Source organism: Aythya marila (genome assembly GCF_965140915.1).
Source record: "Aythya marila genome assembly, chromosome: 3".
NCBI lineage: Eukaryota > Metazoa > Chordata > Aves > Anseriformes > Anatidae > Aythya > Aythya marila.
Window position 1 is genome coordinate 71,093,863 of NC_139044.1, and position 24,655 is coordinate 71,118,517.

Here is a 24,655-nt window from a genome sequence, read left to right on the forward strand (position 1 = left end):
TTTAAACCAGTACCTTCTGAAAGTGGAAGTTATGCATGCTAGATTTTGATACCACAGAAAATCAAGACACTGACAGTGTTCTGTGGCATTATGTTGCAGGAATATGAAGGTCATAGGGCTGAATTACTTCCATAGTGATTTCTGATTCCTTTGGAACATAACTATATGACTGTGAAATATTTAGGTTGTTGACAAACCCCTTTTTCTCCCCAAATGAATTGGCCATGTTGTTTTCTGTGTGGCAGTTTTTGCTAGACTTGTTCCAAATTCATATGCCTGAACCAAAATAATCATGTTGCTTTTTACTTCTAATCAGAGCATGGTAAGAAGTTTTTTTTTTTTCTTGTTACCTCCTAGACCTGCAAAATTTTGTGTCTGCAGTTGTTTTCTGTTTGGATTATAAATCTGTTGCCTTTACAGGAATTGTCTATAACATCAGAGGAGAGAGAATCACACAACAGTCATATTTCAGTGGTGTGTCTGAGTTCTGGGACTCATTGTGTTAAAATTACACAAAAGGCTACTGTTATACAACAAGCCTCTATCTTGCAAATCTTACACTCTGAATAGGCAAGGTATGGGAAGAAGCAGAGGCTGAAGTTCACAAAACTGGCAGAATAAAGAGTAGGAGAAAATATTATGGCTCTCAGCCTAGTGCCCTGACTGCTGGACATCATTCCCTATCTAGGTAACTGCTCTGATGTTCCACCATGAGTCATTTTATCCCCCATCAGCCAGCTGTCTGCTAATGCTAGCTGGAGAAATGTGGAACCACGTGTCTTTTCTTTCAGTCCCATTCGCTCTCCCTCTCCCATTTTTATTGCTGGTGTGTGGAACCAGTCCCATCACCTTTCCTCTGTCTGAAATGAGCAGAGATGAAACCTTTAGAGAGAAGACCAGCATGCTTCCTTCAGGAGACATTTTGAGAATACTTGCTGCCTGATACAAGTGGGTGGATCCCAAAGACAAAAAAAGGTCATTTCTGTTGTCTCTTTGAGACAAGTTCAAGGCATGTTCAGTATTGCAACATTCAAAGAAGGAAGTAATGAGGATGAAGCCAACCTCTTTTCTCTTTTTGTTTCTCTTACTTCTCTGTGGCGGAAGGGTTGAGGGTTCACTGATTTGCGTCCTTCATATGGTGCGCTGATTTCAGTGATTCACTTCTTCCTCAGAGAAGACTGTTGAATATAAAATGTAAAATTGCTTCTTGTTACTGTACATTGCTGCTTGTTTGTGATGGTAGCTCTTCCTAGGAAATGCAGAAGGTCTCATTCTGTCTGCTGAAGGTGCATGCTAACCATATGTGAAACTGCTAAGCAGGAAACCACCAAGCAAGTAAGCGCTTCAGACCAGGGGCAATATTAAGTAGCTGTTCAGAGAAAATGCATTTGCTTGTTGTAGCAGCACTGAAAGAAAATAGAGCTAATGTCAGAAAATAATTTTAGTTTAAAGAGACGTCCCACCATAAGACCATCTGTTCAGGATCTAAATCAATTCTCTTAGATATTACAACATTTATTTTTTTTGTTCTGTCTTCCTGGATTTTCACATAAGCCCACTCAAAACTGTATAGCAAAACTGGCTCCCATTATTGCAACTGTGCTTAGGCCATCTTCATAACTCCTCATCTGTTCCTTTGCATTTAGCCCCATATTGGAGCTCTTTGTCTCATCTTCAAAGCCCTACACAATTTAGTGCTTGTTCTACCATCTGCTCATGCCCTTCACTGCAACCAGACAGTTAGATAAATGTTCCCATGCATTATATTTATTGCTGTTGCTGTTTGCATTCTGATATCTACTGATAAAAAGCCAAGCATGTTTGTGATATACAAGTAATTGTTTTTATTTCATTTCTCTGCAAACCAATAGTGCTTTTAAAGCTGTTAATGAGCAACAGTATGGATGGAGTTGTGGAGGCTGTCAGAGTCTTTGGCAATCTTTCCCAGTATCATGAGATCTGTGACTTCATCGTACAGAAAAAGGGTGAGTTTTGCATTTGTAGGAGTCCTGTTTTTAAATGTCTGTAGTTCTAAAAAAGCAAAATTTCTAATAAGCTGTCTGAGTTAAAGGGTAGAAGCAATCTTAGCTGATATTTTGCAAATTATGCCAATCTTAGAATCCAACAGTAGTCATTATAAACACCATTTTATTTCAGTTTCATTGAAATGGAAATACTGGAGTAGGAAAAATGTGCCATGGTGTACCTTCACTAAGGTAAACACTACCAAAAAATAAAATAAAATAAAATAAAATAAACACCACTGTTTTTCCTGAAGACTATAGTTTTGAATTTCCCTTCACTCCTTCATTTCATCAAGTCCTACAGGTTTGTAGTGATTGGATTTGAAATGAAAATCTAACCCAATTCCCATGTAGGTTCATTAGCACAAGTTTTTGATTCTGATATTTGACAGCTTATTAGTGCTTTGTGATACGCCTCAACCAAGAGACCTCCTGTTTGCCTCTGGGTGAAGCAGGATACAAGTCTTCTCAAGTCCTTTTGCTTTTGTTGCTTGAAGAGCTTTGGGAAAAATGGCTACTCCTTGCTACCCAGAGAAGGTGTGTCTTAAGTTTAATTAAACACCAGTGCACTGCTAATTTTTTTCTGTCTGCCTGTCAGCGCTAAAAGTGAGGTGATATGCCACAACATACAACCTCTTCTTTCAAGGGTGAACACATCAAGGCTTGTTGGAGGGAGAAGGGATCTGCAAAGGAAGAACTGATACCTAGTAGTCGCTTGCTAACGAGCTGTCTTAGCCAAAGGACTGAATTTTCCACCTTGGAGAGACTGGTGCCAGTGTGCTGAGCTCAGGGGGAGCTGGGAGGCTGCCTCCCCACTAGGCAGGACCGACTCCCTTGCCGGGGTTGCCCTCCACTGCCTCCTGAGTTCAGAGTCAGCAAGCACTGCGAGATGCTGCATGCCCAGCATCTGCTTCTTGCCTGTTCCCTGCAGGAGCCCCAGGCTGCAGCAGTCCCAGCTGGACTTGGTGCAGTCTAAGGCAACCCTGCCTCTCAAGGAGGTAAGAACTTCCCTCTGTGAGTGCCAAATGCCTAATCTTAGCAGTTTATGCTGACTCTGTAATTGAAAGGAGGGCGATACTTTTAAGAAGTAACCTGTAATCCAGTTTGGTCAATTTAAGCTCTTCTGATTGGATTTTCACATTACTTTGATGCAGAATTTTGTAGGTGTTGTGTTGAATAAACTGGTGTTCAGCGTGATGTAGTAATGGCTATTACTCTGTCTCGTAAGACTAATCTAGAAACATCACACAGTTTACATTTTGGGGTAGGGTATCCCTGTATTTGACTGCTTTCTGAGTGTACATGTTTAATAAGTGTGTTATAATGGCACTTGCATGCTAAGTCCAACTTCTCCTTATCGTTTCCTTCTTCACAATCCAGTATACAAGTTCGTGATTGCCTTACTTGATGCCAAGAATCAAGATGTCTGTTTCTCTGCCTGTGGAGTTCTGCTCAATCTCACAGTGGATAAGGACAAACGAGCTCTTCTGATGGAAGAAGGAGGAATTGGGAAGTAAGTTCCTGATTATGTTTTCAAAGGCCACATTCAAGTAGTTTGGCCAAAGAGTTTCAATCAGATTCTTTTTCACTGGAGCCAGTAACTTACAATGATTCCTCCTTAATAAATATCCAGGATCTAATAGTCTTCAAGAAAGAGCCTTTCATATTCTTCCATATGTATGGGTGGGTTGTTTTTTGTTTGCTTGTTTGTTTATCTTTAATTTTTGCAAAAGCCTTAAAGTGGTTTAGCCTGCTGCAGTGCCAAGAATTGTAGAATAATCTCCCAAAGACCCTCCTGATATATACAGGTGAGAGTACAACACGATAACTGAAGCATGCATATCTTTGCAGTAGCTGCTTATGCCTGACTTAACTGGATCCTACGTGGGTTAAATGTACAAATAATGGACACCTTTTAATGTGTATCTGTTTTAGCAGTGAAAGAACTAGGACACCCCACACAGTCTCTTAAAATTGTGGTAACATCTTAGTACTTCAGGAAGAACAATCTGATCTACCCGTGCTTGGTACAAAAAAAGCTCCTGTCTTCTCTCTGAGAGCTCAACTTTAAGGCACTTTTATTGTAAGTGGTGATAGATCTTGAAAAACCACTGTGGATGCAACACTTGTGGCTTTGATGCGCAGATAATAGCGGATCCAGCTTAATTGGAGCAACATGAAAGATCTTGTTCTTACGCTTGTAAAGCAGTTGATACAACCCACATTTATGTAACAATATGCCAAACTTTGAAATGCTTTCCTGCTCATATATCATATAATTACTTATTCTATACAGCGTAAACAAGACTTTTTGTCTGCTTATCTTCCCTTCCCATGTTCTGGTTAACTTTGAAAATTTAAAAGGTGAAAAACAGACATAAAAATAAAATTCAGACTAATTGAAGAATAAATGTGAGAAATAGGAGAAATGTCTACCATACAGAATCATATAGAGTATGAAATTGTCTATTCTATGCCTCTAAATTTGTGAAGCAGGAAGGAAAAGCTAACAATATGAAATGAATCCAGAGAATATGCAAGTGATTACAGTCAGGGTGACCTCCTTTTTAAAAAAAAAAAAAAAAAAAAAGTCAGCTCTGTGGATTTTTGGGAATGAGGTTACTCTACCAATATATAGTGGTTCTAATAAAACAAGGAATTAGTCTCATCAGAGAGATAAACTTCAAAAAATTAAAGCAAGATCCTTTGTTTTTTCATCGGATGCATGCCAGTCTCTTGCAGAAAGTGCTCTCAGAGAGGGAAGAAAAAAGCAAACTTTCTTTTGGTTGCCTTCCAGTTACTGGTGTTTCCAGCCACGCCTGAATGTGATAGCTATCCTGTGGTTCCTTTACTAATCACCAGGCTGTAACTCTCACGATGAAGCCAGGAAGTGAGGGAAGGTGGGCATCATAGTGTCCAGGAAGAGAACAGCAGCGAAGGATTGCTATTAGAGAGATCACTAGGGACAGCAGGTGAAAAACAGTGTTTACTTCTGCTGCCCCAGGACGTGTGAACAATGCTGTTTGGTAATGAGAACTGTGGCTAGGTACTGTATGTAAACTGGTACACGCAGAAAAGTTATAGCTTAATTTCAGAGTCCTGCTTATGATCTAGCTTGCATTTGATATCTGCAAAGAGGTGAGACTGGGAGAAAGGCCAAGAACCTAACGGTGCTTAATAAAACCAGCAGTTCTGAGAGGAGTCCACTGGGAATGCAGGCTGAGCAAATACAAGAAGGGATGAAATCTGCAAAATAGTCAGACTCCACTGAACCTAAGAGGTAATTCTGTGAGTCATAGAAATAGCAAATTATTTTGGACAAGTCTTCTGGTGAAAGTTTTCTGGTTAGATCCTCTGATGTGTAATAAGCTGGAAGCTCTGACTGAAGCTTTTTCTGCATTCATATCATCTTTCCCAGGTGAATTTTTGGTGCCTGATAAGGTTTGCTTCCACTGCAATCTCTGCTGTGATAGCTACAGATTTGGGACAGTCACAGATGGCCACGAAATTTGTTGGAATTCAGCATCTTTGAATTGGTTGCATTTGTGACGTATACGTGAATGAAATTGGTCAGCTGGGTTAAAAAGTTACTGGAGATGGACAGATGCAGACAGGCATACGTACACAGATGTGAGCAAAAGGCACATTTGCATCCTTAGGGAACTAGACTAAGTGAAAAAGAAGAGAATAGCATCTTAAGTTTATTAACGTAGAATTTTCCTGCAACCTTTCATGGAATCTACACATTTCTAGACGGCCTGGATTTTGAAGGGCTCAGGAGAAAACTGCATGGAGCAAAGCACTGTTTGTGTTTGATACTGACAGGTTAGTCGACTGTTTACGAGACTTTGGGCCAGCGGACTGGCAGCTGGCTTGTCTGATCTGCAAAACCCTGTGGAACTACAGTGAAAACATCACAAGTGCAGCCTCATGCTTTGGGGAAGATACTGACACACTGCTGGTGCTGCTCACGTCGCTCTTAGGTGAGATTCACAGTGCTGGTCCCTTTAATTAATAATAGAAATAGAAGGGGCAAAATCAAAGCAGCATTGTTTGGGTGGGAAGTCTGTCTGTGGGGCGTAAGTGGTTGGCCCATACAGAATATCCAGCAACACGGTGGTTTATTGTCATGTAGCACGTTTAAAATGTAAATGAAATTGGAGCAGACCTTAACTAATTTTGATTTGGTTTTAAGGGGAAATTTAATAAAGATTAATGCTTGCTGTAAAGAAGACTACCTGTTAGTCATACCCAGATACAATTGAGATCCCTGTGGTCTATTTTGTTTTAGACAATCAGAAAACTGGGTGGGTTTTGTGAGGATTTTTTTTCTGGTCAGAGAAAAAAATTCTTTAATTCTACTTCATAAGTCATTGCTTTCATTATATCCCTTGTTGTAATGATAGTTATAGCATACCTTAATATGAGAAGTAATCCCGTTTATTTATCCGAAAATGCTCAGTATTTCAAGATCACGAGTGCACTTTTTAATATTCTGCAACAGAACTGCAAACTTCACAGCCACAACTGTACTTGAATTTTCTGGCATGCAGCAATGAATATGTATCTTTGTTTTGGATAATTCTTAATTGTTTTTTTTTTTTTTTTTCCCTCTGCATTTAACACTGCTTATTCCAGCAATTAAATTGACTGCAGAGCCCAGGCTGTGGAGTAATTGGAACTCTCGTTAACGAGTACAGCTTTCATGAATTGGCCGTTCGTGTACAATCACAGTTCCAGTTCCAGCATGCAATGACAATTAATCAAAAATAGGTCAGAAGTAAATCAGAAGGCTTGTCTTCCTTCAAACTGTAGTCACAGGAGGAGCTTTAGAACAACAAAAAAAAAGCTCACGTTACTCATTGGATCTGGTTCCTCTGTGTGTTAAGAGCCAACAAATTCCCAGTAACAGCAGCTGGTTAATATTGTCCCACATCTTCATCCTCCCATTGTATCCTGCAGCAGCCTTGACCTGCCATTGCTCTGGTTCTATGGTTCAGGAAGCAGGAGGCAACTTCTGACGGTCAGACTGTCCTCCAGCTTCCTGAGGGCGTGCCGATGGAGCACGGCACAGCAGACACCTCAGTCCACCTGCTGTGCGTGGCCTCCTCCCCTCTATTTTGTCTTTCCTGTACCTGGAACAAGGTGACAGTGGATATGCAGGAACCAAAGGGGAGTGGAAGTAGCCTTGTGTCGCTTCAGAGAAGGTTCCCCCGTGACAGGGGTCAAGCAGGGGAAGGGGTTGCTCGGAAAGGCTGAGGAGATGCCCTCCTTGGAGGTGCTCAAAACCCAACACCACCTCACCAGAGCAGCCTCGTCTGAGCTGGCTCTGCGGTGGGCATGGCCTGACCCAGGTGTCCCGTGGAGCTCCCATCCAACCTAAATTATCCCGTGGTTCACCTGAATGTGGATCCACTGTCTAAGGCTGGGTTTTATCTCTGATTACAAGGTTTCCTCCTGCAGAGATGTGGCATTTCCATTCTTGAATGTTTGTTTTCTTTATTTTTTTTTTTTATTTTTTTACATAAAGCCTCCTAAGAGGCATCTCCCCTCCATGCAGTACCCCCATTTTAGGCTAGCATTTTGTGATTTTGGAAGCTACTTCACCATCAGCTTCTCTTTCATTCTGGCAATTTGGAAGCCCTGCAGTGGCTTGGAAATCAAACATCACTTGCTGCTGCTGGTAACCTCCTATGAAATGGAGCCATCTCCACGGATGAATACTTCAGCCTCTTCTTTTATGGCTGTTGCAGCTTGCAGCTCAGGCTCCCTGCTCTCCCAGGCACCTTGCCATTCTTTTACACATTAATAGCTGGTGTTTAAGCATTGACTCAGCGTGGGTAATGGAAGTTGCCCTTCAGCTCCCAGCAGGCAGCTCTCTTTAAGAGCTATTGAACAGATTGTGAACCTGGTGCTCTTTCACAGCCTAGGGCAAAGATAAGTCACGCTGCCCATTAGGTGGGGGATTGCACCTTCGTTTCTGGTCCGTTTAGGGCCTAAGTGCTGTCAAATATGCTTTCTGTGTGTTAAACTGTGCCACGCTCTTGCAGGAAAACGTTTGTTCAGTGTTATCAGCCGTGTTCGTAGAGCCCTGACTCAGGAGCATGCTCCTGGTTGTGGACTGATTCCTGTGAGGGTTTGCTTCTTTGCAACACCCAGTGCCAGGCACACTGGAGGGGAAAGAACAAGTGATGATGTCCTTTCATTCCTAACGTTCCTCATCACTGTTAAGACTGTTGTTTTATTTATGAAGTTTGTGAGGAAGGGAGGGCACCAGTAGTGTATTAACTAGTCTGGGTCAAGTGCTTTAAGCATGGCAGTGGACACAGCTTGACAGAGTCTTCACAAACCAGATTGGCAAAGTAATTATGACACAAAAACCACAGTTGGAGTTAGATGAACAGATTTACTAACATTAGCAAAATTTTTGTAGGTAATATTAAAACCCATGTAGCTTCCAGGCTGACAGTCACAATAAGTGCTTGGCCTCAGAGACACAATTTAGCTATAGCTTGAGGTGTGAGAATAGTAGAAGCTACAATACACTTCTTACCATTTTCTGACATCCTTTATTTTCAGTCAAAGGCAAGCCCCTGAGACAGGGATGCTCCATTTGTCGTCAGCATGGGTTATTTTTAAGTCTTGAACTTATGCAGCTGGACAGTTGTCTGTGCTGTGGTCAGAAAGTATGTAGTTGGTAAATATTAACTCGGAACTGATGGTGGCATTTTCCTTGATTACAGATGAGGAGCTGGTACAGGATTACAGCCTCGACAGGGATTTAAGGGACTACCACAAACGCTATTGGGAGAGAGAGTTCAAACCTGTGGCAGAAAAACTTCTTGACAGAATTCAAAGCCATCACTCCTTGGTTCCAGCTGTGACCATTACTGCATTTTAATCAGTCGTATTTTTTGTGATGTAGACTGTACAGCTGTAGGTTTCTCATGTACCTGGTCATTGCCATTGGTAAGTATGGTGGGGAGCACAGGAAGTTAATTTTTAGGAAGTTAGTAAAGCCTGGCGTTTATATACTGGAAACTATCTTCTGAGAAGCTTGTATGATTTTTTTGCATGTGTAATTGCTTTTTACAATACATTTGAGTGCATCAAGCAGCTGTTCGGTGTGATTTGTCGATTAATTATGTAGTTGCTTGGCAGGCAAGTTGAAACAAAGGTAAGGTTTCACGGTCCAGGTTTTGGGACTGGTGAGGAGAAAGCTTCAGCGAAGGTAATGAAATCTGCAACGTTCCTTTTGTCCCTACAGCCCACAGAGGAGAACTGCCCAGCTGTTGAGCATGGTTTGGCTCTAGCAACAGCTCTGCTGAACTCAAAACGTTCGCAGTCGTTATCCCTTCTTTTCCCACTTTGAGGGGGGAAGATAAATGGCTTCAATGCCCCATTTGCTTCTTGGCAAAACGAGCGGATGTTGGTTCTTGAGGGTATTAAAGGCAGCGCGATGGGGAAGTGCTCCCCTGTGAGGAGAGCGCTGCAGGCATTTGTTCTTGGCGGCCGCATCAAGGCGAGAGGCAGGCAACCACCACGCTGTGCAGTGCTGGGTGGGGAGGCAGTGGAAAAGACCTCGTGGCTACGTCCTGTCAGAAGGTCTAATCAGAACTGAAAAATGCTGAATATCTGCCTGAAACTGGCTTTTTTTTTTTTTTTTTTTTTTTGCTCGAGTCCCTGAGATGGCAGGAATGCGCGCAGTTAGGATCTGTTCAAAGACAATGCAAGTTATTTCAGGGATCCGACCAGCTGAACTGTGAACAAAGGCCCGGAGCAGTGTGGTGTGCTCTGTAGCACGGCAAAACTGGGTGTCCCGTGCTGGAGAGAGAAGCTGGGGCACCGCTGTCCTCGTTATCAAGAGTTTGTCCTGTGGAGGCTTCAGGAAGAGGCACATGCGGGAGCGCTGGGTGGAGCAGAGAGGACAGCAGAGGCCTCAGAGCACTCATGGAGCTTCACAGGTCCACATCTTTTCCTGAACAAAACTGGTGGTTAACAATTCTAAGCCCCAAAATGCTGAATTTCTGATGTACTCTTACAACATCTTCCGCCATCTGGTTGTCTTTGTGGCAAACCTCAGTGCAGCTCTCCTGTGACTTCAGGAGCCGTTCCTATTTAGAGGCCAAGTACCCAGCCTCTGCCGCTGTCTTTTTTTCTTTTGTCTTGGTTGAACATGTGCAGATATGCAAAGTTTTGAGCTGAAAATACGAGCTGGAAAGTCAGGGGCTGCTGGAGAGGATTGTTAATTGCTGCTCATGGGGCAGGTGGCTCTGTCACGCTCCCGTAACCAGAGGTTCAAAAGAAAACGCTGTGCTTTTTCTTCTTGCTTGTTTGGTTGGTTTTCTTTCAAAGGTTGCTGGCGCAGACTGGGTGTGTTCACGCTGCCGCTGGGAGCAAGGCCACGCTCACACCGTCTCCTTCCACGCGTTGCCAGGCCTTTTGGGCAGCTTCCCCCACCTACACCTCTTGGGGTGAGTTTTGAACACAACTCCCACCCATGACACTCGGGCGAGGTGCTGCTGCTGCGCCATGCAGCAGCCGAGGGCAGCTCACACCACGTCAGCGACTATGCTGGTGTCGTGGCTTGTTCCTTCCTCACACCTTGGCATCCCACGCTGCTGCTGCTCTGTGCAGCGATAGCAATTTGCCACTGTCACTGATTGTTTTCACGTTTTTAAAGATATTGTCACTGCTCTTAACAGTCTTGCTTGCTCTGCACTGCTTAGGACCACAAAAGCGTTGGTAGGGGGAAAACCCCGAGCACTTTTCAGCCCCGTGCTCCAAGGTGAGTAGCTCTGTGCATGGTTACAATCGCAGGTTGTGGTTAGTCCTGTCTGAAAATGTGACGGTGTGAAGCCCTTCGCACACGCTGCTCTTTACTGCTTCAAAGGGGAGCGAGTGTGTGCATGTCCCAGCCTGTGTCTGGAGGTTTGATGCTGGAACCAGGCAGTCTGGGCTTTCTGGAAGTTTCCTGTCTACCTCTGAACCAGTAAAAGGACAGCAGGGCGACCAGATGCTGCAGAAACTCCACTCACAGGTTGGGAAGACACTTTTTTTTGTACGCCGTTAGGCATAAGTTAGTTTGATGATATGCCTTCAGACAGGAAAGTTTTGCTGTTTTTGGAACCTCAGAAATCCTGTATTTTTAGTTAAGAGGAAATAGCAGATGCTTCCTGTTAGTCACAATTTTCAACAGTTTATTAATTTCTCCCCTAGATCATTTTAGATATTTTAGCTTCTTGGATTTGAAGTGTTCTCAGAGCGGGCTGTGGTGACAGAAACCAGTCTGAGCTAGCTTAACTCCACTTGTGGGGTTGGGTAAATCCATTGCTTTCCTGCCTTACGCAGTAGGCTCCTACGTTCCTGTAAGCAGGTCAAAGTTTCTACCCCCATTACGGCCAGCTGTAGGAGCGTGTCCCAAAAAGTTGGTCACTCAGGCATCAGCCATAATCCTTCTGGATTTCAATAAGGCCTTTGTCCAGAAGGATGGTATCAAACTGCCCACCTGTGAGCTAAACACGTTCACACCAGGCTGGGCAATGACCTGGCTGATGGGCTTGCAGTAAATGGTTGCAGAGCAACGGCACAAAGCTGTGCCAGGGAGGTTCAGGCTGGACATCAGGGGAAAATCCTTCACTGTGAGGGTGGTCAGACACTGGAAGCAGCTACCTGGAGAGGTGGTTGGTGGCCCGAGGCTGTCAGTGCTCAGGAGGCATTTGGACAACACCCTAGATCGCATGCTGTAACTTTTGGTTAGCCCAAAGGCGGTCAGGCAGTTGGACTTGATCACTGTTGATCCCTTCCAACTGAACTGTTCTAAATCCCCGTCCCACTCCCTGGTGCCCCTTGCCATAAATTCCTCAGCCCGACTGCACAGAAGTGAATATCCCTTTTGATGCCAGAGGCCTTTTTGGCAGTTGTCTGTGAAAACTAGCAATCTAATCTGGAACTAAGTTCACTGCTGGACCGTTTTAAAATCCATGTTAATCTCCAAGTGGTATTTAGAGCTAGCTGTTGAAAAGAAGTGGTTGTATAAAAAATGCGTTTGGTATCTCCAGTCACCTCATGCCTGTTACCTGTGAGGAAACAGAAAACCCTGTGTGGCAGAGCTTACCTGGATAGTGGGTAGAGGGCTGAGGGACGGAATGAGGGAGGAGACCAGGAGGGTATGCGAGAGGTGTTCCCGCTGTAATTTTAGTGAAGAGCTAAGTACATTTTTTAAAACTTTATCTCCTACCACTTTAGACTCAATTGAAAACATCATGGTTTGTCATTTTAAGTACGTCTGCTCAGTTACTGTTTCAGACATTTTAAAAGTCTTCAATATACCAGGTATGTGAACGAGTGAGTCAACCAGCAGGAAGAGAAATGTGAAGTTAAACCACACACAACCACCAAGAGAAAAAGTTGTTACCTTTATTTAAAAAATACCAATAATACTGACAAATTTAAAAAGCGATTCACACTCATACAAAAGTATTCATGTGTTCTCCAAAACCACTGTATATTAAATGTCAGCATTTTTAATCATGTTTTGATTTACTAAAAATAGATCGTATTTAGCCTAGTTATTTAAGCAACTGCAAAAAAATCAGTAAGACCAGCGTTGGGCATGTAATACAGTAGGACTGTTTGGCAGTCTAGAACAACATTCCCACACCTTGTCCTAGCTCCTGAACAGGTATCGCTTCCCCGTTGAAAAACAGGACAAGAAGCTACTTGACACTTCGTGTAGTTAGATCTCTAAAAAGCTCGGAGGACCGATGTCCTCTCCTCTCCATAGGAAGACCATTGCACTTTGGAGCTCACCAAATAATGCTGAACAAACGTCCTCTAGCATCTTAAGGCTAAATTATTTGAGAAAATTGACTGCTATCTTTCAAATCATCAGTGTGGACAGAAGAGGTTGAGTTCTGATTAAAAAGCTAAGTAACGAGGCTTTTTTTGAAACCACACACAATAAAGGCTCAGACAATAGCAGTGCTCACTTTCACTTTTAGCTTAACTGGAACAGCCTGTGTCTGTTCACTCCACCAGCACAAATAGCAGCATCAACGTTTTCTAAGATTATTCTTGTAGGGAAAGCAAATGTCATCAAGTCCCACTTCTTTTCACGCTCCAACTCCTGTCGTATTTGCCTTAGAAGATCTATATGCCTATCATTTGCTATATTGCCACAAGTTCATAGAGTGTCCCGTGCTGTCTAAAGCCAAAATACCATGATCAGGCAGCACTTCTGCACAACCCTGTCTTTTCAACTGCCAAGCGTTCACTGCCTACTGGCAGCAGCGATATTCCAAACACGGAAATAGCTGAAACTAAAGGAGTTATGGCACAATGGGCGTCTTAATTTATAGCTACCGTTGGTCCTGAGGCTTCATATCTTCCTCTGCCACACTGCAGCTGCACAACATTCCAACGTCGCCAGGCAGCCGGAGGCATCAGGTCATATAGCGAGTAATAGCTCTCAGAGCATAAAGTAGTTCGGCTTGCATCCGAGCTTCTACCAGAAGCAAATTTACATGGACCTTTCGGAAACAAAACAAGTTGAGCATTAGCAAAGCGCTCGCAGTGACGTGCTCGGGTAAAAGGAAGTCTGTGGGGCTGTGGGTTTCGTATTAGTTTTTGCCTCAGCAGAGGGGGAGCGCCTTGCAGGTTTCAGCTACCCAGCTCGTTAGCTCTATCAGGAAAGCTTGCTGAAGGAGGGAAGATTTAAGGAACGCTCCGGTACCGTAGCACGGCGCAGCAATGGGGCACGGGTACGTTTAAGCAGGGCCAGGGTCATAAGAAGAGGTAGGTGACCTTTAGCAGACCAACTGGTTTAGCTGGGAAAAAAACAGACAAGCTTTCAAGCACAGAAGCCCTTCATCAGCAGCAGACTATGTGCAGCTTGGGAACAGCTGCTGAAATTGAGCTTAATTCAGTTAATTAATTAGTCAAAGGCAAAAGGGTGGTTGGTACCTGTGGAGCGGAGGGGGTTGTTAGCAAAGGAAGAGGTGATAAGGTCGTTTGCCCCTGTGGGACAGAGAGAGAAACACAGGTAATTATCACCTGAACAACACAGGAGTGGTTAGCTGAGGTGAGGCACGCCAGAAATTGTAACATGCCGTGAAACTATCGTCTCCGTTGGGGTAGAGGCTTTCAGTAGCTGCCAGAGGTACGAATTTGAGTGCCCCAGCTCATCTTCTCCATGTATTTACTGTATTTCTTTGGGGAGGAGATCAGAAACTATGTGGTGGAGGGGGGTGAAAAGCATTCTCTCACTGGCAGCAGGTTGGCTGAGAGTTTGGTTTGGCATGTAGGGGCTGTGTTTGGTTTCACTGATATTATTTCCATGAGGACGGTGAGAGTTGGCTGGTGATTGCATTCGGGAACATGTAAGATCCTTGGATTTTGATGGTTAAGGAGATGCAAGGGTTGGGGCTTTAAAGAAGGGTTTATGTGCTTGAAAGCTTGTAAGTTAACAAAAAAAGAAACAAACCATAGACAGGGTTTTGTTTCACCCTTAAATCATCAGTTATAGTATCCCTGTTATAACTAGGTATCTCTAACCTATTTTCATGAGGAGTTTAGCAAGAAATGGAGCCCTTGATATGAACACTGATTAAGAAACAATATTTCAGTCTGGGCAGTGCTATACCCCCGAATTAATTTACTGAACACGAGCAGAATCCCAGTCACATCAGCCAAAGCTCGAGTGCCAGCTGGGTAGGTGTGGCATTAGCATGCCAAACAGATCTCCCACCCCTGTCCCTCAGACCACACGCGCACTGTACCTTCTCAGAGTGTTCAAACTGCCTCCAGAAGCTATCGTACATTCTTTTTGTGGTCTTTTCGGGAGTGCAAACCACAGTCTTGATATAAACTTTAAAGCTGCGGTCCAACAACTGATTAATTTCACCATAGTCATAATCATCGTATCTGTTCAGAATTGAAAGAAAAACACTTTCATTTTCCAGAACCAGATATTTCACTTGCCTTGGCTGTAGGTTCCTTCAAGAAAATAAATTACTGTGTAATCTGTACCACTAGTGGCCCTTCCCCAAACGTATAAATATGATTAAAATAAAAACAAACATGCATGTTTGCTTAATAAATAGCTCTGCTTTGCTCCGAGGAGAAAAAAAAAGAAAGAAAAAAGCTATTTTATATAGAATTATGTATATGAATAAGAATTATGTATAGAATATGTATAAGATAAAAGCTGATATGTATAAAACACCATAGCAAAACTGACCTTATTCCAAACATACAATGAATATAGTTCCAGATCGCTCGTCTTAGCATTGAGGTATCCACGTCTTTGTGCATGGCCATTGTGTTGTAAGTCAGATTATAGGCAATGTGAAACTTCTCATCGAGGAGCTGTCCCACATCTGGGTAAAGACGGTTAACCAAGGAATAGCCGTGGTCTTCCCAGGAATAATCCTTAGAAGAAGTAAAAACGCAGAATGGAGCATTTCAGAAATGAACTTGTGAAGGCCTCGTGCGTTAATGTCATCTCTCTCAGGGCACATCATCCAGTATGGGGGTTTTGTTCAGCTGGTTTTTGCTCTAAGTCTTGCCATCCATGGGGCAGTAAGTTACAGCACAGCACTTTCTGGGTTTGGTATTTGCCAGACACCAAACAGACCGCACCCCAAGCTTCCTGAGAGCAGCCCCCGTCCTTGTTACCTGAGCTCGGAAGGTGGGCACGTGCATGCCGTGCCTGGAGAAGTCTTTGTAGCCATAGCTGGTATCCTCAAAGTGACGAGACACATCTCTTGTGGGTGCTGATTCTTCATCTTCTGTTAATTGCAAAGAGAATTTCATGCAATTTCAGTAAGAACAAACTGGCAATGTACTAGGGGAACTGTTACAGGAGAATGGGAGCCTGTGCTTTTTTAAATAAACACAGTTTCACTGGAATACCTGTAATAAAATTCTTTGGTACACCTCAGTGTGAATTCAACTATCCTTTCTTTAGAGGCAATTCCGTGAAAAACACTGAGAATCTTTCTGATCTGCAAACATCTTTTTTCCTTTCTTTTATGTACCAGTCTTCACCCTATCCCCCTGGCCTAGGGGGTACTTTGCTCTGAACTCAGGAGGTCTTTAAAACTGTAAAGGGGAAACTTGGTTTGGAACAGAGAGCTTATTGAAAAAAGACCTCTAAGTCCTCCGTGCCAGCTTTATTTTACAGGAAAACACTAAAGAACCTGCAACAACCCTCAGGTTCAAACAGATTGTTATTTCACAGTCATCTGTAACGTTTTGTAGACTTAAAAAGCTACATCTAAGGACTTATTTTTACAGCACCTCATGAAAGAGGTTTAAAAGTTTCACATGCTGTTGGAAATAAACTTCTACTAAACACAATATTGGTCAGTAAGTTAATACTTATGTTTGCGGTGCCATAAATCTTGCCACTGCTTTGCTTTGAAGCGCTACCTGAAGAACACACGAACATGCTTTCCCTCTTCTCTCTTTCAAAACGGGTGGCCATCTCTTCTTGGCTGGCTTCCTCTTCATCTCTGCACTCCTGCAGCTGCTTCATTTTCTCCATGAGAGCCTCAACTTCACAGACGGACTCTGTAGTCTTGAAAAGGAGACACAAACAGTTCATTTCCCTGTGTAACAAGAACTGACAATTACAGGAGAAATCGTCAAGCCAGAAAATTTAAATGCAGGCTGTGTCCTTCATTTAAATCATTAAATACTGATTTTTCCAGGAAAATGGCTCTTGAAAGAAATCTGTACTGACCTAACAGTTCACATTTAGTCATCATCTTTTCTCAATAAGATCTCTGGTATTTTTAGTATCTTTTAAGACTCACAGCTTTTTGGAACCAGTGGTTGTCACACTAAGATTGAAACGATTTCTTTTATCTAATCTAAATGTTCAACAACTGAAAAAATAGGGGCTGTAACAGAAATTCTGATAGAGGAAGTAACCACAATTTACAACCCAACTGTATTTTTCCCTTTCTCTGCTCACGTATTGAAGAAAACATATTGAAAGGGAAAGGAAGAGTGAATGTAATGCAGATTTAATGAAGCCTCAAAGGACAGCTAGCGCAAGATAATCTTACTTCACAAGAGCTGTTTCAACACCACCACAATATGCTCTTAATTCAGTATCTGGTCCTGTAAAAATCCATCATTACAAAGCAAAATTAAGTTATCTTCAGTTTAAATTATTCTCCCTTTTCTTCTCTCTGCCTTTTGCAGTCGACTCGCTCCTTGAGAAAACCGGCAAGCTGATCTGACAAGATCTGAGTGCCACCCACGCTATTACAGTAGAGGAACCTGCGAGGAACCTACATTGAAAATATCCTGTTGTCACCGCTCGGTTCACATCATGCTTCTCACCAACTGGAAGCAAGTGCAGCACAGCGAGCACAAGCGCTGCAGGCAGGAAGTACTGTTTTAGACACAGGGTCAGAGAAGTGTGAGCGATCTGTTGTGTGATGCACCACCAACACCTCAGGGCATCAAAGAGTAGAATCAAAGGAAGAGCCAAGTTTCCACTGCACACGTGGAATAAAAAGCTTTCCTGGCCACTGCTACTCAGGTCATGTATCACCATCTAGCTGAGGTCAGCAGCAGTCCCTCAGATAGGCAAACAGATAAGAGATCAAAAAAATAGACACGAGAGATTGTATCTTCGGCTCTTCCTTTGCTAGCTTTCCCCAGTGCCACTTCAGCTCCTCCTAAATACACCTTTCCACCAGGTTAGTCCTCAGCTAGGTTAGGCCATCAATCCCACTGAACAAAAAGAGCTGCTTGCACGGGTTACCTCGGTGTGTTCAGTTTACAAAGAAGCTACTGTTGAAGGAGAGTGTTCAGACAGTTCCTGAGATACTCACAGTTGGGCTGGCGTGAATGTCATCCACCCCGTGGTACCCATTTGTCATGTCGCAGATGCAGTAGTTGCTGACGGAAGGTGGCCTGAAGGTGTGACCCCCTTCGCAGTCGATCTCCGGGCTGATTCCACAGCCAAAGGTGAAGGAAGCCAGGGAGTGGTAGTGTGTGAGGAGAACCACCGCGTGGATCAGCTCCGCCAGGGACCAGCTGTTCTCTTCAGTCTTCAGAAGTTGCTTTAAAAACAAGGCAAGACAAAAGCCTTACGTTTAAAAAGGAGTTCGAACAATTCCACCTTCGTGCAATTTATCAGCGCTTGCATTTGACAGGTAAAATTAGCTTTCCAAAATCCACAATTGCTTCCTAACTCCCTGCGTGCTCGCTGTCCTGTTAACAGGTCACCTGCTGACTTCTCTCCCCTCTCCAGCCCCCAAAGCAGCTATCGAGGCAGTTGGGGTTTCTGCTTTGCACCGTACGGTTCGCACTGAAACCAGACTGACTCGTGTCGAAATTTCATGCCTCTGGTGAAGACGCAACCACAACAGTTGCCTCTTTCTTCGACCTGTCTTTACGGACTTGGAAAACCCTGGCACCTCCTGGCAGATCAGCTGTGCAACAACCTGGCATCAAGGCTGGGCTCCCTGCGCCCGGTCCCCGTGGGCGGAATGCTCTGCGTTTGACAAGAAGCTTCAAACCCCAACTTCCCCTTCAGGCAGGAAAGTGTGGGAGGTTCAGGCCTCCTGGCAAAGCGTGTGTCCTCCCCCACAGCCCAGGGTCCTGCCTCCGCTCTCCACCTGGCAGGCAGCGCTGAGCGAGTCCCAGCACCCACTTCCTCCGTGCTATGGGTGAAGAAAAGGGCAGGGGAGGGAAAATTACCCCAGTAGCCACGTTTAGGGTGCCCCTACTGTGCGAGCTGCTGTTGCTGCACACCCAAAGTGTTGGTTCTTAGTACTGACTTTTTTTCCCCCCAAATAAAATTATCTTCGATGTAAACACCAGGGGACTCGGAAGTGCCTGCGGAGAGATTAGAGCTCTGAAAGCTGAGTGTTTGAACCAGCGAATACTGGGACAAAAAAAAACACATGGTGGTCTGCCTTCAGCCTGGCACCGCCTCAGAAGTGCTTGGGGATTTCTGGTTACTGCCAGCATCCAACTTCAGGAAGCGCACATCTGACCACAGCAGCGCCGCACCAACAGAATTCTGCCATGCCAATTCTGAAATAGCGGCCTATCATAAATTACATCGGTTTGTGGTTTGAGACCAGGAATGATTATGCCAGCTTGACGGGGTTAGCACAAGTGATACATCGTGCACACAGTATCGCAGTGACTAAACACAGAAATGAAAGTGATCTGAAACACAGAATATCTCTCACCCTGTCTGGCTCTTAACCCTGAGACTGCATTTACTGAAAAACGAGGGTACATTCACATTACTCCATGAAAGACTTACCTCGATATGCTCCTTGGTGATAAGCCAGGGTCGGTGAGCCAACATTTTGTTCAGTTCTCCCAAATTTTGCAGTTTTTGAGGTGCATTTTCCAGCCCATTCAACCATTTAGGGTCTCCACCAACGTGAAGGAAGTCATTCACATGGAGGTTAACAAGGTAAGAGCACTGATGTCTTGCTGCAGCCTAAAAAGGAAAACACGGTTGTGGTACAGAAAACAATGACAGTAAGTTGGTGCATTACAACAAATGCCACAAGTCATCATTTCCTCAAAATATTCAAGAGTAAGACTTGCAGTGTTCAAAGGCTGAATTAAAAAAAAAAAAAAAGCCTGTTTTGATTATTGTTCTCATAACACAAATATTCCTCATTTGTCTAGGTTCTAATGATGCTGGCTACAGGAACAACATTCCTACATCCAGGCATAAATTTATTTTATGACCTGTAGTGTCCTGCACAGTACTCTCCGGTGTAGAGGAATCAAGACTGCTTCTAGGCAAATCTTTACCAGCTAAAAGAAAAGCAGGTTTCAGAATGCATAGAGCAAAAAGAACTAAGGGCAGCTTTTCAGCAAAGAAGAGATCCAGTGTCATTTATTCAAGCATTAATGCTTTTCCCTTCAAAATATGATGCAGTGCAAATCTTCAGTGTAACTTCAGCAGGCCATTGCTGACCATTGCACCAGCAGATTATAAAAAATATAAAATCAGCCACTTCTGGCAGAAAACCTGCTCAGAATTCAGAGATTCAGAAGCAGATAATGGGACTACCGAGTTAGAGAGGTGCATTTGACAGAGCACGCATACAAAAAGCTGTCTTGAAAACCAGTTTCTGAGATACTAAGGAAACCAGGAATAAACAACTCTTATTTTTATAACAGATTTTTTTTCTCTTCCTTGCATTCCTACCGAAACTATGAGCATAAAGTACTGATCTTATGAAACAATTTGTAAAACAGACACAAACAAACCTACTCTGTTTTTCCCCTTAGCTTCTGACGAAATGCCCTGCCAACTAGAAACTGCAAAACACTGCTATTAAAAAAGATCAGAGGCAGTTGCCAAAGCGGCTGTTTCTGCTCGCTGCTTTACGTTCCAGCATACCATTATCCCGATGTAGTGCCGGTAATGAAGAGGGAGCGGACCATCCATCTGCAGCAGATAGTGCTGAGTTTTCAGAAAGCTTTCGAGGTACTGCGGGTGGAAAACCATCACCAAGGTAACGTTGTCCAGTCGGCCCAGCGTGGCGAAAGACTCTGCAAACAGCGTGTGCATCATGGCGTCTTCGTTTCCCACTTGAATGGTCTGCGTTAACAGAAAGAGAGATCAATAATATTGTCTGAGCAGTACTGATAAAATAGAAAAAAAAAGTATTACCGCAGCACCCAGGCCCCCAGTGAAAGGAATTGTAAGATATCTCTCCTAATGGCATTAAATCAGTGCACATAATGCAAGCAGGAGATCCTCTCAGCACCTCTCATTTGGATCCCAAATGATTTTATCAGCAGCAAAGAGATTTTTGCCTTTATACTTTCTCTCATGCAACACTGACTTCTCCTTAACTCTCACCTTCAGTTTCTTGAGTGCCCCAAATTCATCTGAAGTTATTATATCAAGAGCGAGCTAACTGAAAAAATATTTTTTACTGAAAGAAAAAGCAAAAAAATAAAAAGCTAGCTAAGATGACAAGCGAGAATTATAAAAGGAAACTGAAGCTTAAGGCTCAGAAATTCCTAGAAAACCACAGGCATATTACTGACTTGCCCTCTGCTCCAAGTTCTCCTACCAGTCGCTCAGGAGAGGAGCCCCAGCACTGCTCAGGCACTCGGCAGTTTGTCAGATCTTCAGGGTGGCAGCTCAAGAAAAACTAACCCCGGAGCAGAGGGGCAGGTACCTCGGGGACCAGTAGGAAACTACATCCGGATGTTCACAGGGAAACACACGCTCTGACACAGAGCAGTGTTGGGTTTCTCTGCTGCTAGAGAGCAGTGCAGGAGGTGTCACAACTATTCCAGAGCTCCCCCGGGCTCTCGTTGCTTTGCACATCAGACCCGTGGCCAAAGGCTCGCCAGGACTGAATGTGATCGCAACTGAAAATGTTTTGCAGTTCAGCAGCTGTCCTGAAACCAACTGTGGGTGACTACTAAAAGAGCTGTTCCTTAAAAGCATAAAGTTCACTGTGTACTTGAAAACACCACCACACCTCCTTCTCTGGGATGAATCTGCTTGGTCCGTGTCCCAGTGGTCTAGGAATTCGTATTCCAAGTTCCTAGAAAAGAAAAACACACCATCTCAGCGCTCGGTTATAAACAGCCTCTTAGCTGCGGCTGCAAGAAAGACAAGAATTTGCCATTCAGGGCTGAGCTTATTTGGGTACTCGGGGTGCTCTGCCACCGGTACTTTCGCCAGTACCACTTGTACGAATGCAAATTATTTTTCCGCAAGTACTTGAGGACCAGTCACACTTGTTTACAGAGCGCAGCCCCACTCCAAGCTACAAAAACGGCAACAACAAAGGCCCTGTCGACCACAGAAAAAAAAGACACAAATAGAGCTATACGTGTGTGCACAGCACAACCTGGTTCACAGAAAAATTGTGCAGGAGGCAAGATATTCTGGCAGGGCGTCCGGGACATGTTGTTCAGTACAGAGCCGGCTGCTGTGCGGTTATGCCACTGATACAAAACGAGACTGATGGATGTGTGCACATCCGCAGTCAGCAAGCACATAACACTCCGTGCATCTGTCAGGAAATGAAACAGCTGTAACCCTAATCAGATTGCTTTTTCCCCCCGACCTCAAAGAGGTCTTAAACTGCTGAAAGTACCTGATCTACATCTGCGCCAGCTTTCTTTTCAAGGCTTTCTTTTCAAGACAGGGTAAGTAGCTGCTCAGGCTCACGCGGAGGCGAGGGGGAGCACCCTGCGGTACTGAGGCACTGCAGGCGAGACAGAGCAGAGGGGTGCCTACAGCTCTTTTAGGATTCAAGAGCAGACAGAGCCCCTAAAAGCTGCCTGCCAAAGCCAAATTTAAGTTTTGCTACATAGGTGAAGGCTGTTACAGCCAAGCAATACTGCTCTCACTTACTAGTGCACCTTTTGTCCTTAGCTGAGGTTTCTATTTGCACGAGTTCATCGCACGAGAAGCAATTTTACTCATCAGTTCCCGTTCCCTGAATTTTCCACTAAGACTAAAAACCAGCTTCTGAAGGCTGGAAACAACCAGCACGGATCCATCTCAGAGCTACCGAAGCTCACCAGACTCCACCGGCCTCCAGCACCTCTCAGACCTAAATCAGCAGCCCTCATTTCTCTTACAGGGTAAATGGAGGCCAAAAACCAGCTCTCAGCAGCCCTTTCAGGTATCCCACAGGATATCCCACTACGGGTTGTGATGGGGCTTTTTCCTCCTCCTGACATTCACAAACACACCCTGCTTGTCAGCTGAGGTGCTACAGCACTGCCACTTGGATTCATTTCTTAAAAGCCCTCTCTCCCCCAAGCTTCCTATCACTCTTCCTCAGTAATATTGCAGCTTCTTACCCCAGCTGCAGCCGCGCTAGCAAATTAGAGAAACACCTTACATGCAAATGACAGCAGAGGGACCGGCGGTACACGTCGGGTAATTTCGCAGATGCCTGCAGTTGTCTGCCAGCTCAGCCACTCCAAGAGCAACACCTTGAAGTTTAATTCCTGAACAACTGCGTTTCAGTCGGCCCTGTCCCAGGGGAGTTACAAGGAAGAAGAAAAAATAAATTTTCAGACACAAGGCGAGGCGACCGCTGATCTATTTTGCCCAGCAATCTGAAACACATCCACGTCGATACGTGTTACATTTTTTAAAGCACGCCGGGGCCAAACTGCTGTGTTTACGCTGCACAGAACTGGCAGCGTTAGGAAGGCAACGCTAAAATAAAAAGCGAGCCCTCTCTGCAAAGTGACGTTGGGCTTCCTGGGGGGCTGAAGAAGTCGCCTTGTTTTCCTCAGGCCCTGAAATGATGGCAGGGGTTCAAATGATGGCTGATGGCACCCCAACGCTTTGACATGACACAGACAGCCCAGAAATAACGCCCAGAACACTCCCGGAGGACCTTCCTTTGTTTTTTTGCTCTATTTCCAAGCTCCACGATGCCTTCCAAAGATATCCATCCTAGACACACCTCCCTCCAGCCTTTCCTTCGGAGGACGAGCCACCTCCCAAGCCACCTGCAGCACCCCTGCCCCTCTGCCTCCTGGCAAGGACACCCCTCACAGGACACCAACAAGCACTCGGCGAAGGAGCCAGGGGCCAGGCCGAGCAGCAGATGCAAACAACCAACATTTATTTTGCTTCTGACAAAAGCCGAAGCGGCTTTCATGTGATTCCAGCCCATCAGGTTGCGCACCGGTGACCTCAGCGCTGCGGTTTCCCCACCAAGCTTCTCCTGGCTTCTTTCCTCCTTTGTTAACCTTGCCGCGCCGCTTCCATTCCAACCAGGAACTCCGCAGCTGAATCCAGCTCCGAGCTCAGCAGAAAGCCGACCACAACTGAGGCTTGATGTGCAAGTAAGACCTCGTAGCGATAATCCACCGCGGGCGGCTGCAGCTGTACAAATGCTGTGTCGCTGGGCTGGAGGAGGCTCCCTCAGAAATCACGGGAAGGGCACCTCTCTCCTGTGTCCTGCAGAGTCAACCAAGTGTAATATCTCCCCCTTAGACAAAAAAGGAGAAACGCAGAAGCTGGGTGTCTACCCGAGGCTGGTACAGGAAGACCAATGGCTTAAGATGAGGTCACAAGTCACAGGCTAATGCCCTAACCATCAGACCGTGTCTGTTCGGAGACTTCTCGACCAGGAAATATGTGTTTTATGCAAATCTACACCAAGAAACAGCTCTTCAGAATGCAGGCAGAGGAGTTAATGAGACAAGTCTGCAAACTTAATTAAGCTTCCCAGTTACCACTCTCTCTCACCCATCTCTCACTCCATTTATCTAACTCCATGATGCCAACTGAGCCCAAAATCTGTACGGCATGCACAGATATGCAGAGCAAAGGCCACTTAAAAATCCATCAGCATGTAGAAACTCACTCTACTTACAGCTTTTCTGTAGCTTAACACTGTCAATCCAGCCTGTTTTTAGGTAAATTTTTAGAGTATCTTGTCAAGAACAGCACTCCTATCAAATGGAAGTAAAAGCTTGAGATGCAAAATTGAATTGCAAATGCTTAGGAGATGCATTTTAATACCTGAGGGACGATGTTCTCAGTGCTGTTTGTAACAGATCATCATCTACTTTGGTTTTGAACCTTTTCAAAACAAGAAAAAAAAAAGTCACTGCTAAGCAGACACCCAATG

At 44.4% G+C, this 24,655-nt stretch overlaps 2 protein-coding genes across 13 annotated transcripts in view; one reads left to right on the plus strand and one right to left on the minus strand.

The window, feature by feature from the left end:
• ARMC2 (armadillo repeat containing 2) overlaps nucleotides 1-13,070 on the plus strand; it is a 68,809-nt gene extending 55,739 nt beyond the window's left edge. For all 4 annotated transcript variants that reach the window (XM_082756945.1, XM_082756948.1, XM_082756946.1 and 1 more), the window contains 4 exons: nucleotides 1,872-1,985; nucleotides 3,405-3,537; nucleotides 5,850-6,007; nucleotides 8,768-13,070. In XM_082756945.1, the coding sequence (XP_082613071.1) occupies nucleotides 1,872-1,985; nucleotides 3,405-3,537; nucleotides 5,850-6,007; nucleotides 8,768-8,925 (563 nt within the window). In that variant the 3' untranslated portion in view covers nucleotides 8,926-13,070. The remainder of the gene's footprint in view (nucleotides 1-1,871; nucleotides 1,986-3,404; nucleotides 3,538-5,849; nucleotides 6,008-8,767) is intronic.
• SESN1 (sestrin 1) overlaps nucleotides 12,430-24,655 on the minus strand; it is a 70,657-nt gene continuing 58,431 nt past the window's right edge. For 2 of the 9 annotated variants that reach the window (XM_082756949.1, XM_082756954.1), the window contains exons 2-11: nucleotides 21,524-21,589; nucleotides 20,425-20,625; nucleotides 19,324-19,506; nucleotides 17,876-18,106; nucleotides 16,458-16,605; nucleotides 15,702-15,814; nucleotides 15,265-15,455; nucleotides 14,804-14,948; nucleotides 13,989-14,042; nucleotides 12,430-13,555 (exon numbers count right to left, since the gene is read on the minus strand). In XM_082756949.1, coding sequence (XP_082613075.1) covers nucleotides 13,469-13,555; nucleotides 13,989-14,042; nucleotides 14,804-14,948; nucleotides 15,265-15,455; nucleotides 15,702-15,814; nucleotides 16,458-16,605; nucleotides 17,876-18,106; nucleotides 19,324-19,506; nucleotides 20,425-20,625; nucleotides 21,524-21,589 — 1,419 coding nt within the window. In that variant the 3' untranslated portion in view covers nucleotides 12,430-13,468. Of the gene's footprint in view, nucleotides 13,556-13,988; nucleotides 14,043-14,803; nucleotides 14,949-15,264; nucleotides 15,456-15,701; nucleotides 15,815-16,457; nucleotides 16,606-17,875; nucleotides 18,107-19,323; nucleotides 19,507-20,424; nucleotides 20,626-20,889; nucleotides 21,044-21,080; nucleotides 21,267-21,523; nucleotides 21,590-22,903; nucleotides 23,657-24,546; nucleotides 24,626-24,655 lie in introns of those variants that run through there. The other 7 variants (XM_082756953.1, XM_082756952.1, XM_082756950.1 and 4 more) reach the window with 7 other exon arrangements.